This window comes from Drosophila teissieri, chromosome 2R, assembly GCF_016746235.2.
Source record: "Drosophila teissieri strain GT53w chromosome 2R, Prin_Dtei_1.1, whole genome shotgun sequence".
Taxonomy (NCBI): domain Eukaryota; kingdom Metazoa; phylum Arthropoda; class Insecta; order Diptera; family Drosophilidae; genus Drosophila; species Drosophila teissieri.
In genome coordinates this window covers 16,135,523-16,151,357 of record NC_053030.1, presented here as the reverse complement: position 1 = coordinate 16,151,357, position 15,835 = coordinate 16,135,523, and the positions used below count along the sequence as shown (strand labels likewise).

Sequence of the window (15,835 nt, the reverse complement as noted above, 5' to 3'; positions counted from 1 at the left end):
GACTTCTGGGCCTAAACGAACAGTTATGCAAATCGAGAAGAGGCGCACCTCCTCCCCCTCCTTTATCATTCTCCCACTCGAGCGGTTTACTTTACTTTTTTTTGTGTGTGTTTCTGTGTATTTAGCGCCTAATACCCAAGTTTATGTCGCTTAATTATAGACCTTAAACAGCCGCCGCGAACCGTTGGCCTAACATGCTAATCGGCAGACTCGGGGGCTAGCCCCTTTTCCCATCCTGGCGGCGGTATCGAATGACCTCCTTCTGATCTGAGACGCCACTTGATGATCGATGGGGGATAGCTTGGAAACTGTAGTAGCTTGGGAGCGGAAATCCGCGATGCGAATACTTTTGTTAGCCCAAACTGGTAATCGATAGTTCGCTTCAATTCGCTTCAATCCCACATCAATTGCCGGCCTTTAAGAGCCAGCTATTAAGCGGATTTGGCCAATTCGGTAGCGTACAGATTGGAACAGAATCGCTCGGAGATCTGCTTTTAATAAGGCTTAAATGGCTCTGAGCGGGCACGATTAATTCGCCATAAAAGTGTGGCTTTAATTGGCCGACGAGTGGGAGGCATTAACTAAGGAAAGTGTTTGCCTAAAGAGCCGAATATGAATAGACCACCGACATTACACTGCTAAGAATCAGGAATACTCATATCTGTCATTTTCAGCATGATTGGCTTGGCAAGTAACTATGGGTGTATTTTATTTTGTATTTTAATATTGATAACATAATATGAATTTATTGATTTCTAGTTCTATTTTTGCATTGCTACCTTACACATGTATGTATATACATATGTAAATATATATTTGAAAGTTTTTCACCAGGCACTTTGCCCTTTGCACTAAATTTGAATGCCAAACGGACTGCAGTCAGAAGTATCCACCCGAAACAATGGGTGGGCGTTTCACAAGTGGGTGGTTTTCCAGTGGGTGGCTCTGCCGTGGGCAGTAGTTGTCCTTCACATGCCCTCTTACCTATGACATTAAGCGAAGCAAATTGAGTGACTGACTCGATTATGCCACTTGGTCAAAGTATTTGCTGTCCTATTCGATTACTGAGTGCACTCATAATGCATGCAATTAAGCGGAAATTTTCAACCATAATTGCAATAATTAATGCAGGCCGTGAAATAATTTTCAAGCTTATTAACATTCTTACTTCTTGTTAATAACAAAAAAATATTATATTATACTATCACTTAATGCATCATGATGCTCTCTCGTAACTTCCCCTTCTCATCTTTTCCTCTTCAACTCTCTCTCTCTCTCCCTACAGTATTTAACACCCACAACAGCAAGAGCAAGAGCGCGATGGAGACCGGAGAAGGAGACATTCCCCCACTTGTTGCTCTCAGAGAGCCACTTCTGTGGGAGAGGAGACCCAGTGGGCAGAGAGCGAGAGCGTCGAACTATTTAAGCCACATCGCAAGGCAACTCGTGCTCAATCTTTGTTTTCGTAGCGCGGCGGTCGCATCGGAGTTGAGAACTCGAAGTAAAGGTGAACGAAGAATTCGATAAATACAATTGAATAGTTTTGAATATGTTGCGGTGATTTTTGGATTTGCATACCGGTTTTCGATAAGCGAATTCATTAAAACATGTTATGTTCAAATATCGAGAAGTGTTCCAAAGTGCGAAACAAACAAATTTAACAACAAATGTCCAAAGCGAATCACAAACGTGAGAGACACAATAAATGTATAAAGTGTGCAAATATGAAGTGATATAAAACACATATAAAGCAACCAATTATATATTTTCTTATCAGTGTGTACATTATATTTTCATAAAGCACAAATAAAATTCGGTGAAGACACTAACAAGTTCAAGCTAAAAGTTAAACTGAAAGCTAAACACATTTTTTTCGATGAAATTGCATTTTTTTATGAATGTTTTTACTGATAATTGCGCTTACAACAAAAACGAGTGTATGTGTGCAATTGCAATGAAGAATGTGCTAAGCAAATAAGGCAAATAACAAACATATAACTGTAACTGAAACCCCACACTGGGAAAATAATCAGCTAAGCAAAAAATATTTTGACGTCTGTCATTTATTGGAAAATATTCCCTCATATTAAATATTCTTTGGAATTTAATTAAATTCTTAAAATAAAAGATCAAACTTTAAGTCCATTAGAAAGATATTAACAATATCGTAACATTTCTTATTTTATTATGTTATTATAAAATGTTATTTAAAGTAAATGCAGTGATCTTTTTTAATTTCTCTCTGTGCTCCCATAAGGGAAATACAGATAATGACAAGTTGATTGATATGCGCAAAGGGAATTCGAGACACTTAAGATTTAGCCAAGTTCAGTGAGCAACCGCCCTAATGTCAAGGTCTTTCGCTTGGAGATCGGGTTTTAGCCTAATGGACTTGACCCCCATTTTCTGGGGCTGTACGAAATCCGCAGCTTAGGTTACCAGAAAAACATATTTACTCACTGGGAGCTGAGGCCTTTTGTCTCAAGTTGCAACATGTGCTGAAAAAATACAAAATATTATATCAATTAAGTTTAATTTTTCCAATTCTTGATGTCTTGATTCTCTAATCGTGTTTAGTAACCCCAAAAAACTAACGACAATTCGCATAAACAAACACCATTAAGGAAACGTTAATAAAACAACATAGTGTAAAAAAAGTTTAGCAACCGCGAAAACGACTTACGAATTTTCACAACAACTTGATGTTTTGTAACGGAGTTTCAAGAAACTGGTAAAAAAAAACTTTATTGTGAATTCTTCTGCTGCTTCTCCTTTGCAAGTGCGGCAAAAATTTTGTGGCTCTGCGGATTTATTAAGAACATCAACTCCCGGTAAGTTGTGCTAATTATTTGGTTGGCTATTTTGAATGCAATATCTTCTGCATGATTCACAGGGGGAATGCAAATGAGAGGCTGCCCTTTAATGAATCAGCTTTAAAGCTACTTGGGATGGCCTACATTTAGTTCTGTAAAATTCACTTGTGATATAAATACGCCGAACTAAATGCAGCCATTGAATTGTAATGAATTATTCTTGAAATATCAAATATATAGCAGGTCTGCGTTCTGACCGCAACTTGAGCTGCTACTACATATATCATTCACTTATAGATATAGAAGACACGATATAGACTGGCTCTGTCAGCTGTCCATCATTGGCTAAGATCGAAACTAAGCCATTTCGAGTTGAACAAACCCAATCGCAACGCTGTCGAAAGCGAGAGGCCCGGGTACGTGAACCCCATAATCCGACCACGCTGACCACTCTGACCACTGTGATCTAATGCCGCTGAAATCGCACAAGGTTGTACTTGTGTACGAACCTATGTTCATGTGCAGATACATAGATACATGCATAGTATGCGGTCCAATACATTCCGATTACGGTTTCGCTTTCGAAGTCGAGTTAAACTTGGCACCTGTTGCGGTCAGAGCAACACTCGCCTACACTGTCGCACAAAGTTCGGATAGAATTAAAGAGAGAGAGCTGAAAATGTTTTGTGGTCGCACATGCTGTCTGTTCTGCCTGTTCATGAGCTCCTGGGGCTTCATAATGCTGAATGTGCTGGGCATCTTCTTCTACGTCCAGTCACTGATGCTCCTGGAGTCGTTGCCCTTGGAGCACCAGTTCAACAGTATGGAGAGCTTCAAGGAGCAGGCAGACGAGGCCTTCCAAGACGTGTCCACCCGGTGCTTTGTGACCGCCATCGTCTATCTGGGATTCGTGTTCATTGCGATAGTGGCCATCCGCCGGGATAACAAGCGGAGGAAGCGTCTCTACAAGCGCGGTGCCATGCGAGCCCGTCGTTGATTTGTGTGCTCCAATGATTGGTTACGGAATAAACTATATATTTTCATGGTTCCAATTGCATTTCACCCACTCGGCGACGTCCACCCACTTGTTGGCTCGGATCGAGAGAACCAGTTTGTTGACCGCATTCTGCGATTAGCCTTAACTTCTTTATCGGCAAGCCACTTTTCGAGTCTGGCCGACTCTCTGACTGTCCACTTTGTATTATGCATTCGTCTCGACCAACCGATTTTTGACAGCGCACGTGACACCTTCTCCGAGGTGTGTTCTTTTTTGGGCATCATAAATTTCCGTGAAATTCTCTTTCCGAAACATGCTAATGGGGTGTGGGTTCCCAGTTCTGGCTATTCTGGGTCACTCTGGGTGCCCCCTTACTTCACTCCACTCTACTCTACTCTATTCTAGTCCGGGGTTATGTATCTTGTTCTTATCGACCGGGCTTTTGTGTCTTACACGAAAACCGTTGTGTAAATTATCGTACACGATTTTCTAGTTGTACGCTTGTGTATCTGGCTTGTTATCACCAACCAAGTGCAGTCTGCTAAAAACTGGTTCACTGCATTTTTTCGGGAACTCGGGTTAACTGATTTGGGGATCTTGCAGATACTTGGGAAGTATTCTAAATTACCATTATGGATGGTCTTTTAAATTATTACGATTTCTTATGCAGATGTACTTTTACATGGAAAATATAAAGTTCTTATATCTTACAATATCAAACTGAGGCACAAAATCGTGTTTCTATACAGATCTTTAGAACACGATTGTAGATTGTAGTGGCTGAATTCAGGAACATTTGACATTGACATCAAATTGAGATTCTTAAGTTTGTGACGCGTAAAAAATTTTATATTTTAGTAGGCAAACACTTGGCCAAGAAAATCAAAGTATTCCCAAGACCACAGAGGTCCAGAGAAGGGAAGTGAAGAGCAAGTACCATGTCCCGATTTTTTATAGCCACCAAAGAGCGGCTCCAGAGGGGGTGTAAGTAAAAGCCACGGTTGGAAAAAGTTCTGGATTATGAACTCGCTTCGACGTAGAATAAATCCATCCAAACCCCCAGTGCGCTTTGGCCAGATGTTGATCCACAACACTGTTCCTCAGCAAATGGCCGCCAAGACGCCTCCTGCGCCAGCAAAAGCGGTCAAGGCCAAACCGCCGCCACCGCCGTCCACCAAGCCACCACCCAAGTGTCCGGGTGGCGACAAGGATATGAAACGCAAGCCGGGCTACTTTGCCAGTGGTGGTCAGCACGCGGTGCTCAGTGACTGCCCCAAGCCGGAGGGCGACTTTATGAAGGCCTGGGCGGCCAAGAACAGCCGCTATAACCTTATCCTTATCTCCGGTGCTCTGGCAGCAGGTGGAACATTGGGCTATGCCTTGTCGTCAGGTGGGAATAGCAACTCTTGTTTTCTGCGTTCTGTACCATTTAATCTCAGGTATCCTCTGTCTGAATTGGACCATTCCCGAGTATCCGTACAACGAGGACGAGATGGAGGAATTTGAGATCGAAGAGGAGCGCCGGCGGGAGGAGAAGGAGGCGCGCGAGGAGCGCCACCAGGACGCAGTGGAGGCCAGGGAGCTGGGCATACGGCGTCGCCGGGCCAAGGAGGCCATGGAGAGGGAGGTGGACCTGATGCAGCGCGACATGGACGGCGGCATCACAGACGCCGAGCTGGATGAGCTGCAGCACCTGGCCGCCGAGCGCGAGGCCTTCGAGCTGTGGGAGAAGGACGAACTGAAGCGGCTGGAGGAGCAGGAGAAGGAGCGCGAGAAGATCCGGAAGGAGAAGGCCAAGGTCAAGGCCGAAAGGGACAAGGAGCGCGAAAAGAAGCGGAAGGAGAAGGAGGCGCAGCTCGAGAAGGAGGAGGCGGAGCGCGAGAAAGCCCGCGAAAAGGCGCGCAAGGAACGTGAAAAGGCGCAGAAGGAGAAGGAAAAAGAGAAGGAGAAGGCCGACAAGGAGGCCGAAAAGGCCAGAAAGGCCGGATAGTATGCCCCTATACTTCAGTTCAATTTACTTTGCCAGCAGTAACACCACAACAGCTAAAAAATTCTTTAATCGGGCAAATACAAATCAAAACCCTGAAACACAGGACATACTATTCAATAAAGAATCAAAATTGGTTGCTGTTGGCCTGAGTTCTGCATTAGATAACATGGTGTTTTGTATTAATATCATATATTGATGATATGATATCATATATGGATGAGATTCATCTAAGAAGATTGGTTGCTCGTTTAAAGTTCCATCCAATTTTTGAAGCTCGTAACTTTCTTAGCTTAACCAGCCTGGAGGCACTCAAGTTTTAATCATGCGCCATCCAGATCCCTGGCAGAGTCTAATTACATATGTGTGTTCTGCCACTTTATAGACTACTTAACTTGCCACATGCAGCCACTTCCAGTGCAATATAGCCAGCGTTCTGTTTCGGACCAAATGAGGTGCAATAACAAAATGCTGGATGGCCCGAAGACCGACCATGTACGTATGTTTTATGCATTTAGAGTCAGTCGGGCACTCAGTGAGCTGTAGAGGAAATGGCTCATTGCATGTAATCAAAAGCAGCGAAATTGTATCTCGCAGATAGCATACACATAGAGTAGATTCAATTGGGGCTACCATTACGCATCAAAGTGCGATCCAATGTTCGCATAACAACGACCACTTGTTGTTCGTCGCAATAAAGTGAGGTTCTTTCTCCGATTGGCCTCGGCTTTGGTTTGGTTTGGCAGCCCCTAATCTATTTAATGAAAATTCGCTACCGATAGATAGATAGATATAAAGCGTTTCCCCCTGTGCACCGCCGACCAGCGATGTATCTGTATCTGCATTTGTATCTGCTGTGCTAAGTGTGCCGGCTTGTGCGCACATAATGAATCACAATCGTCGTCAGTTAAGCCAGGCTTATCATTAATCAAATTAGCTGCAGCAGCAGCGACTACAACAAAACACTTGCTTGTCTGCCACCGCGTTGCAGTTCCAGTTGCAGTTGCATCTTCCAAGTGGCAATGCGGCACAGTGGGCAGCGTAATTAACTATTACCATGAGTGCTGCGATTCTGCCACAAATGAGCAATTGCCGAGAGCTTATCAAATGGAGTAGAACAATCAATTAACAGCAAGGGGCACAGAAAGTTCTGGTCCATTGCAGTTCACTGACCCGACGAAGCGATCTCAAAATCAGCGTGATTCCTATTCGATTTTGGGAGTGGTTTTCCAATGCGTCATGGGGTCTAATTGTATTTCCAAACATGTCGTAGATCTCTTTGATGCTAAAGCGTAATGCAATTAATGCAGTTCAGTTGATAGATACTTTTAGGGAAAGAATCTAAACTGAAAATACTAGTTATGCATTAGATGTATATTAACTTATAATTTATATATTGTATCCTAATAAGCAATCCATGAATTTACCACTGTGCGGGGCCCACACATGGCCAGTCCGCTGAAGCTAGCTAATTTATCACTGGCATTCACGCTTCGGTATTCCCTATTCCACCTATATCCATACCCATACCCATATCCATATCAGACCCCGAGCCCAGCCCCTCCCCATCGTCCATTTCTGACTGCGAGTGACATTATTACTGTCACACTGTGTCGCCCGATGCAGCTCCTCTGCCTTTTATAATGCATTTATGCTGCAATTTGTTTGAATTAGCGGCTCGCGGGCCCCAACTTGCTCCAACTTGCCGCGGGTTGGAGTGGATGGAGCCGACTTGGAGCTGCTTGGACATGGGGAAGTGTGCTGCGGAGGCGGAGTGGCGCAGTGTCACCGGTTTAGTGGTTTATTTGGGGCGTGTATCTACTCCACCCGGCCTGGTACAAGTATCTTATGCAAGCAGAGCTCGAAATCAAAAAAAAAAAAAGAGAGCTGGAGATTGGTCTAAAGTAAAAGTAGCTGCATTTACCCAGTTGCAACACCGCCAGATGAAAGCTTCCGGGCAGGGGCGTTGCCCATGGAAATGGGATGCAGCAGCCTAAGACCGACGAAATTCCAAAGTAACTGGAACTCATTTTCATGAAAATCCCCTCGGATTTCCATCTGCCATCTGCCTGGCTTAAAACAAAGCATTTATCTTACATTTATCTCTAGCAAATATGCGTTTTCAACGGAGCTCATGAGTTTACACTATTCTCTATATCGTGCTTTATCGAGTCTTACATGTAAATATTTGCATCAGTGGCCGGATTCTGGGCTGTGATAAGATTTACAGCAGCGTTTACAACCTACAGATTATAAACTTACCTTTTATTTATGGTAGCAATAAAGCTACAGATAAAGTGGAATTATAGAAGAATCTTCCCTTTAGTATACATTTATAGAACTAAATTAAAGGAAGTTGTATTGCGTTTAGCTCTTAAAATCCAATTTCTTTTCCTTCAGCTTAAGTTCTTTCACAATGAATATTCAGTTCATTGACGGGGAAAGCGCCCTGCCAACTCTAATTGGAACTCTCACTTGATAAGCGTTACAGTAAATAAACAAATTGGCCAAGTGGCTGCTTGGCTATTTGGCTTGGAGCTGCCTTTGGGGGCCTATTCAGCAAATTGAATCGCTGCTAATCGAAGCTGGAGAATTGAGAGCTGAGAATGAAGAGCTAGAATCGGGAGGTGAGAATCGAGATCCGAGAACGAAGAACCAAGAACGGAGAGGTGCGAGCGTGCCAAGCGGCGTTTTGTATCTGGATTGAGGTCTTGCCACAGTTAGCCGAGCAAAGCGCAGTTATACCAATTCTCCATGGCCGTCTCGGCCACATTGGGTCAGTTCTCCATGCTCCACTCTGGGCAATCAATTTGTGGGACTTGTTCTAGGCCTTCTTGTTGTGCAGTGCACGTAGATTGAGTCACTCCTCCTCGCATTTGGCATTTGGTATTCCCATTTGTATACGAGTATATATGTACACTCATATTCGTAATTATTGTAATGAGCCATTTCTCTAGTTACTTTCCTCGTCGAGCGGATGGGCTGGGTTTTTAATTAATTTTCCATTGACCCAGCCTGACAGCTGAGCCTCTCTTATTTTTGAGCCGAGCTCAGAGCTCTGCCAGCCCAAGAGCATTTCATATTAATTCTCATTTTTTGGGGCTCCAATTCGGCGGGGCCTTCGGATCCGCCTCTTCTGTGTGGCCTCCGGTTTCGAGGGGGCCTTCTGTCCAGATGCTCCAGCTTATTTGTTGTGTGGCCATCGTCAAATTTCGCATTGAAACACGAGACAGTGGAGCCAAAGCCCTGGGAATAATCCGAAAATGCTCGAGATGGGAGAGTAGAATATCTGTGTAATAATAGATGCCAAGGAAATTTCATACCAGAATTATAAAATAAATATATTTACCATTAGGATTTACTAAATTCAAGGTATAGAATGCCAACTACTTTTCAGCACCTGGTACCACGGTGCATGTCCTGCAACTGAGCTTTGTTATAAATTAAATTATTTTCGCGTGCATATATCTCCTCGGTATTTATGTGCCCATGTGCCGTACGGATATCGTTACACTAAATTGTTATGTCGGTCTGCTGACCAAAGAAAGAAGCCCGGAACATCAAAATGGCAGAGGGGGCGTAAGCGATTTGTCTTTCGCTTAATTTTTTGTCGGCCCCTTAAGTTGAAGTACCGCTAAGGCCACCGCCTTCGATCCTGTTTTATTTTTATTTTTTTTTTTTTGGTTTTTTGGCCCATTCTTCAGATGGCGGAATCTCGGGTAATAAAGTAATTAAAGCTCCTGACACTGTTCAATAACTCATCTTTCTTTCGGCGAACGCGAGATTAATTGAGATTGGGAAGGAGTAGAGCACTCCGAGTATGCAACTGATTTGCATTTAATTGCGTATAATTGGAAAAGCAAATGTGTATTATTTTCACTCAATTAACTTTATTTGGCAAATGCAACGCGAAAAACGTTTGCTGTCCAGCGAAAGCAAACAAAAGCGAGAGACTGAGGTAGTGAGTGCAATAAAAAGCATTTGTTAATGACTTTTGAATACGCAATTTGCTGTTGTTGCTTGGGTTCCAGTCTTCAGCTTCTTCATGACTATATATATATACAGATATATCTTTTATTTTCCTTTTGTTAACTGTAAAACGTTTTACTTTCGCGCGAGTTTTAATCGCCGCCTGTTGCTTCTGATGAAGATAATGATGATGATGATCTGCCAAAGCCACAGTCCGAGAAACATTTTGCAACATTTGTTGGCCACGTTAATGTGGCCACCATAAAAAGCGTGTGAACCCAGTGTTAACGTGTCGAACCACACAATAAGCCACACTTGGCGACACTTTTCCCTGGCCATCGCTTTTCCTCGCCGTAAGTCGATTGGGCCGTTTTTTTCCGGCCAAAAGTGAAGGCGGTTTTTCTTCGCCATTTCCATTTGCCCTAATGATTTCCGTTGAGATTTCAGCCAAGAGAGCAGGAAAAAATATACTTTTCCGCACTTACTTTGCTGTTTCCGAATTTCTTTCCCTACTTTGCTATGAACTTTGTTTACCCACGGAAAATCAGAGACTTAAACTAGACTCGAAGCTGTAAGCTATTCAACAGGATTGTGACAAAATTGTATCTTTTAAAATACAATTTTGTTTCAGGTTTAGTTTGGCAATTGAAATATTTCAACCCAATCAGCCCAGTTACCACTTACCAGCGACCGCAATTCAATTTTCACTTCTTAACCCATTTGCACACCCTCATTTTCCGGTATTATCCACTTGCATTTTCCGCCGAATGGCCGCTGGGCATCGGCAACTTGCTGATCCACAAATTAGACTCACATTTAATTGCAGTGCTCGGCGGCGGGAAAATGCAGTTGCAGTTGCAGTTGCAATTTCGCCTTGCGACTGTCAGCAAACCGAAAAAATGCAGCAAAAAAATGTTAATTTCATTGCGCGGGTAAAAGTCGCCTCGATTCAGTTGCTCCGTGGACACAATGGACCGTGGATCGTGAGCTGCGCAGACAGCTACTGTTATTTTATTTGTCAGGAAAATTGGGTCAACTTGAGCGGCGATCTGGGGGAAGACTGGCCAAGAACGATGACTAAGAAATGTGTTAATGATAGCGAGTGGCGTAATTAGCCACAAACATTTCTCGTTGGCCAAAACGAAAACGTTTTGCTGTCGCATGCCACACAAAATGCTCGCATTTCTGGGGCAGCTGAAAGCCGAGGCAGGAAATTGCGTGCATTTTTGGTGGCACATAAATTAGTTAACTATTGCATAAATTTAGATAACCTTCGACAGGTGAACGTAAGGCTAAAACTAAACTATTTTTTTCAGTTTTCCTGCGCACTTGAGCGTTGACAGAACAAACATTAATCAAAATGTACACAAAACTAAAAGATTTGATATAAGCAAATGTTTAATTCGTTTTTTTAAGCTACATTATATTAATTAAAAATTGTTTGTAAATTAGTTCTTTGAATATTTATGTGTCATTAAGAATTGAGGCTCCATGAAATGAAAACCTTTTCCCCAAATATTCATTAGTTAACTCCAAGCTCATTTGGGCATGCCTTGGGGAAATAAAATGATCAGTTTTGTTATTTAAATAGCTGAATACATTTCGGAGAACTGAACGGCAGAAGCAAAAACCATTCGAAAATCATCAACGAATAAATGTCAAAATAATAACAAATTAACTGCCTTGGCTGCCGTGGCTGCCACAAGAAATATGACAGTTTACAAACGGTAAAAAATGTGCCCCACAGCAGCGGCAATAAACATTAACTTGGCTTAGATGACGTTGACAATTTCCAAGGCGTCAACTTGTCAGACTTGGACGGCTCATAAGGAAATTTGTCTGCAGGTTGGCAGTGGAAATGGAAATGGAAGTTGGTACTTGGAACTGGTGGTTATGGGTATGCTAACGGTTAATTAGTTAATACTGCATAGGGGTCAACAAACTGCAGATAACCCTAAAAGGTACACCGAAAAAATAACTATGAAGTAGGTTTGGGTACACGCTAAAAGAGTAGGAATTGTTATGATAAAATATAGACTCTAATATTTCCGTAAATTTTAAAGCTCCTCTTGTTTACGAGTGTTAAAATAATAGTTCTGTTTCTTTATTTGTTTCTTTGCCTGTCTGGCCCACGCGTCTATCCCAAAATGATAAATGATTAAACAAACACGAATGCTCATACATATTTGGCCAAAGGCAGTATGCAGGTAGAACATCATTAAACCCTGTCGTCTCCAGTTTAATTGGTCATTTTTACGTGCGGAAAGATTATGGATATCCCACAATCGCTTTGCGGAACATGGCTTTTAAGGGGAATTTTCACGCTGCTTGATACTTCAACACCTAACCAGCTTCCGCTGCACTCAGACATCCTCCTCCACTTCTGAACTTTGGGGGGTATATATTAAGTGTACATATAGGAAAGATCCGACAAAGTCGACTTCAACGGAAGTACACTCACGACTCGCGTTGGTTCGCATAATCAAAGACATGCAGACAAAGTGTAAAGACCCTTTAGAATTTAATGCTTGAGTCATCATCCATCGACAGCAACTTTGGCGGCTTTGGATGTGAGTTTTGTGTTTGGTGTTTATTTTTATTTTTATTTTTTGTTTGGTCTTTGCTTCCGTTTTCAAACAGAGAACCACCGCTACGACGATCGAAACCATTAGAAATCCAAAGCTGCCACCTGTAGTCGGCGTTTTTCTGTGGCAAGTGCACAACTGCAATCAACTGCAATTGCAGTGGCAGCAGCAACAGCAACTGCAGCGTTTCCGCTGCTTTTGGCCAAAAAAGGCATTCGACAATTATTGTTATTGAATGTGAGTGGAGTGGCGAAGAGAGGAGAGGCGAGGAAAGACAACAAGTGCAATACACTGCACTTAAATTGCGCCCACTTATAATCCAGTCGATGAGTAAAAGGGACAGCAGCAGCACTCCGGTGGCAACTTCTTCGTTTTATTTGCCAACACGAAAGGCAAAGACCGGTCAACTTGGAAATTGTCAACACACAGCCAGCACAGCCAGCCACTTGCCACACAACTTTGCCTACAACTCCCCAGAGTTTCGTGGTCTCGTCGATTCGTGGGGCTTCGGCGGGGTTACCAGACATCCAGCTGCGTAGACAGAGCTCAGACAAACGTCAATAAACCAGCCATATAGTCGAACTCTGCCTACGCTTCCCTGACGTGGAAATTATCGGGAAATTACCGGGAAGTGGCAACGAAAGCGGTTTGAATGTATATAGATACATGCAGCTCCTGAAATGCATGTAGGTTTAGCTAACGCCAAAGTTCAGTGCCAATTGGAATAACTGAATAACTGCACTAATCGCAGCGTTAATAACTAGAGTCAGCGATTTAGTTATTATTGATCGCAAACCATATGCCATAGTTCTTGTACCGACTTCAGCAATCCGATGCCCTATCATAATCTTTGGCTAGCTTTGCAGTTTGGTTGCTTCTCTTTTTTTTTGGCATGTGCCGCGTGAAAAACGAAATGAAAAGTTGTTGCTGATGTGTCGATGCGGCTGCTGCGCTGTTGCACTGTTGCACTGTTGCACTGTTGCTGTTGCACTGTTGCTGTTGCAGTTGCAGTGGTCAGTTGGCGGCGTATCTTTTGGCCAAACGAAGGCTGCAAACACATTTGAAAATGGAAAGTCGTCGTCTGGTTGTCGTTTGCAGTTTTGTTTTCGGGGTTTCGTTGGCGTTTTCTTTTTCCATTTTTTTCGGTTTCATTTTGAGTTTTTTTTCGTTTTTGCTAGACTGCAGACTGCGGACTGCGACTGCAACCGGTTGCATTAGTGCAACAGCGCGCCGAAACATTAGCACATGCAACATATTTTCGTAGTATTTTTATTAGATTTTGATTTATTGTTTGTGTGGACTGTGGGGGCCTAGTGGCTAATTGGAGTTGGCCAAGTCGGAAAATGCGGTAACTGCCGTGCAGGCGGGATTCTTGGCGAGAAACGATAAACGAGAAATCTCCGCATCTCCTTGCGGAGGAAAGCGAAAGTTAGACGCTTTAAATTTGAAATTGAAATTTCTTGTTTCTCAGTTTATGGCCGAGGAAAAGCAAAAGCCGCGATTTAAGACTCGCCAGCCAAGTGCACGTTTCGGTTTGGGCCATAAACTGTGGCCTGCCATTATGAGCTAACGCGGCCAGGGCGACGGAGAGGTTTCTTTTCGCACTCGCACTCGACGGGTTACATAAGGTTGCGGTTCGGCAAAACCTTACCGAACGTCATTAAAATTGCAAATTTCTTTCCGCCTTTATCTGCCTGTGTGGATAATGGGACCAGAAACTAATAAGCAGGTGCCGTCTGGATGTAGAAATATTTGCGGCAGCAAACTAAAGATACAAATCCCATTGTTACAGCCAGATAAACCTTAGAGCAAACTCGGCGATTCTGCGTGTCAACGCTTTCCAGAATCGAGTTTATAAATAAAACATCAGCTTGAATTAGTGACTGGCCCTGACTGTCTATCGCTTTATATTTGTATTCAAACAAAACCATAAGCTGGATTGATTTATAATCGCATACAATATGTGTATAATACGTTTCCTAGACAAAGGTTGTGGCACAAAACTACCGTTTCATTGAAGAGGCGAGCTATCTTTTGATATCTTTTTTATGGTCATCGCAAAATCAATTTTGCGGTTTATAAAGGGTTTATTGGTTTACTTATATTCCGCACAATTTTTTAATAGAAAGGCAAAACTTTGAACCCTTCAGCATTTTACCGAAAAACCATAAACAGATCTCTTCTTAAATTAACTTGCCAAATTTGGAAAGATACTTTCTTTAATCCATTTAACCATATTTATATCATTATGCTCTCGACATCCCACGATGGTCTCAATGGGTTGAAATTTCACCCGCTTCAATTTCAATTTGAGGCCGTAATCAAATACATTTGGCCACCGCCCACTCGAAAAAAAACAACACACGCACAACAAATTAACAAGTTTATCAATTAACATTTGAATTATATTTATGAGCAAAATATTTCGCTCTTTCATTGCCATTAAGTGTTTATAACTTTCACTGCAGCGTCGCTGTCTCATCTCTCAATAGAAAACATTAATTAAAGCATTAAATGCACATAATTAACACAGTCGCAGATGCTGCCGCTTCTTTCGCCCGATTATATATGGTTATATGTATTGTATGTCTATAGTGTGTCTTTCTGCCCGTTTTTGCCCAACAGTTGCACACAGTCGTATGTGTGGGATTTTAATGATTTTCCTTTGTTTTGCGTTTTGTGTTTTTCGCAAATGTTTTCGCATGGGAAATGATTGGGGAGCAGTGCAGAAAAAGTGGGCAGCTTGGCGGGGAAACTCCGCGTCATTGAGGAAAAGCCGTCAAGTTGAGTTAACCTTGAGTTTTCCGGGATAATAAATTAAACTGTTTTGTGTGTGGGGGCCATTTTCAGTTGCGGTAGGCATAATTTATTTTCTTCATATGCGGAAGATATAATCGAATGTGAAGGAAGCATAACCGCAGGTTGCAAGAAAGCCATTCGCCTTAAGTGCCATTTTAATGAAAATACAACTAGCTGTTGGCACAAAGACAACAAAACCACTGATTAAGTTAAAAACAATCCTAATAAGTCCGCTGATAGACGAAACTCTATTATCTTTGACCGTATCGCAGTTTATTTTATGCCAACATTATGTAAACGAAGCCCAAGCCGAGCGAAAAGAAACTGAAAAATTAAATCGGAAGCTTCACCCAAATAAACCGAGTTTTTACAGTTAAATCAAGATGGGCAAAAGAAGCGGCGTGTGTGTCAAATACGTTTAAAAATTCAACAACAACAACCAGAGAAAAAAAACAGAAATCCATCGAAAAATTTGACCACAGTAAGGGAACAATGCAAAATAAAACCGAATAAAATTAAAATGTTTGCCTTGCAAACCGGTTGGAGCATAATAATAATCATATCAGAACCGGTTGGATTTAAGAACTGTTCAAAATGAACTGAAGTCGAACCGAGAATAAAATCGCCACAGTTTTTCTGCCTTGGCTTGGTCTTGTAATCCCCGCAACCTTTTGGCAATTAATTT

At 42.4% G+C, this 15,835-nt stretch overlaps 3 protein-coding genes across 5 annotated transcripts in view; all 3 read left to right on the top strand.

Annotated features, from left to right (window-relative positions):
* The first annotated feature begins 1,468 nt into the window (after nt 1–1,468).
* LOC122612715 overlaps nt 1,469–15,835 on the top strand; it is a 37,106-nt gene continuing 22,739 nt past the window's right edge. The window contains exons 1-2 of one of the 3 annotated variants that reach the window (XM_043786495.1): nt 1,469–1,507; nt 2,578–2,831. The gene's annotated coding sequence lies outside the window, so the exon portion shown is untranslated. Of the gene's footprint in view, nt 1,781–2,577; nt 2,832–15,835 lie in introns of all 3 variants that reach the window. The other 2 variants (XM_043786497.1, XM_043786496.1) reach the window with 2 other exon arrangements.
* Nucleotides 3,439–3,832, top strand: LOC122612719 (ribonuclease kappa-B). Its single transcript, XM_043786503.1, has one exon. It carries the CDS (start codon nt 3,493–3,495, stop codon nt 3,808–3,810), a length of 318 nt encoding a protein of 105 aa, XP_043642438.1. The 5' UTR covers nt 3,439–3,492; the 3' UTR covers nt 3,811–3,832.
* Nucleotides 4,605–5,962, top strand: LOC122612717 (histone-lysine N-methyltransferase, H3 lysine-79 specific). Its single transcript, XM_043786501.1, has 3 exons — nt 4,605–4,794; nt 4,874–5,200; nt 5,250–5,962. Exons 1-3 carry the CDS (start codon nt 4,749–4,751, stop codon nt 5,798–5,800), a joined length of 924 nt encoding a protein of 307 aa, XP_043642436.1. The 5' UTR covers nt 4,605–4,748; the 3' UTR covers nt 5,801–5,962.

Coding starts and splice junctions, on each gene's coding strand:
- LOC122612717 (XM_043786501.1), top strand. CDS start 4,749: ATGTCCCGATTTTTTATAGCCACCAAAGAGCGGCTCCAGAGGGGGT. Junction 4,795..4,873: donor AGAGCGGCTCCAGAGGGGGT/GTAAGTAAAAGC, acceptor CCAAACCCCCAG/TGCGCTTTGGCCAGATGTTG. Junction 5,201..5,249: donor GGGCTATGCCTTGTCGTCAG/GTGGGAATAGCA, acceptor ATTTAATCTCAG/GTATCCTCTGTCTGAATTGG.
- LOC122612719 (XM_043786503.1), top strand. CDS start 3,493: ATGTTTTGTGGTCGCACATGCTGTCTGTTCTGCCTGTTCATGAGCTCC.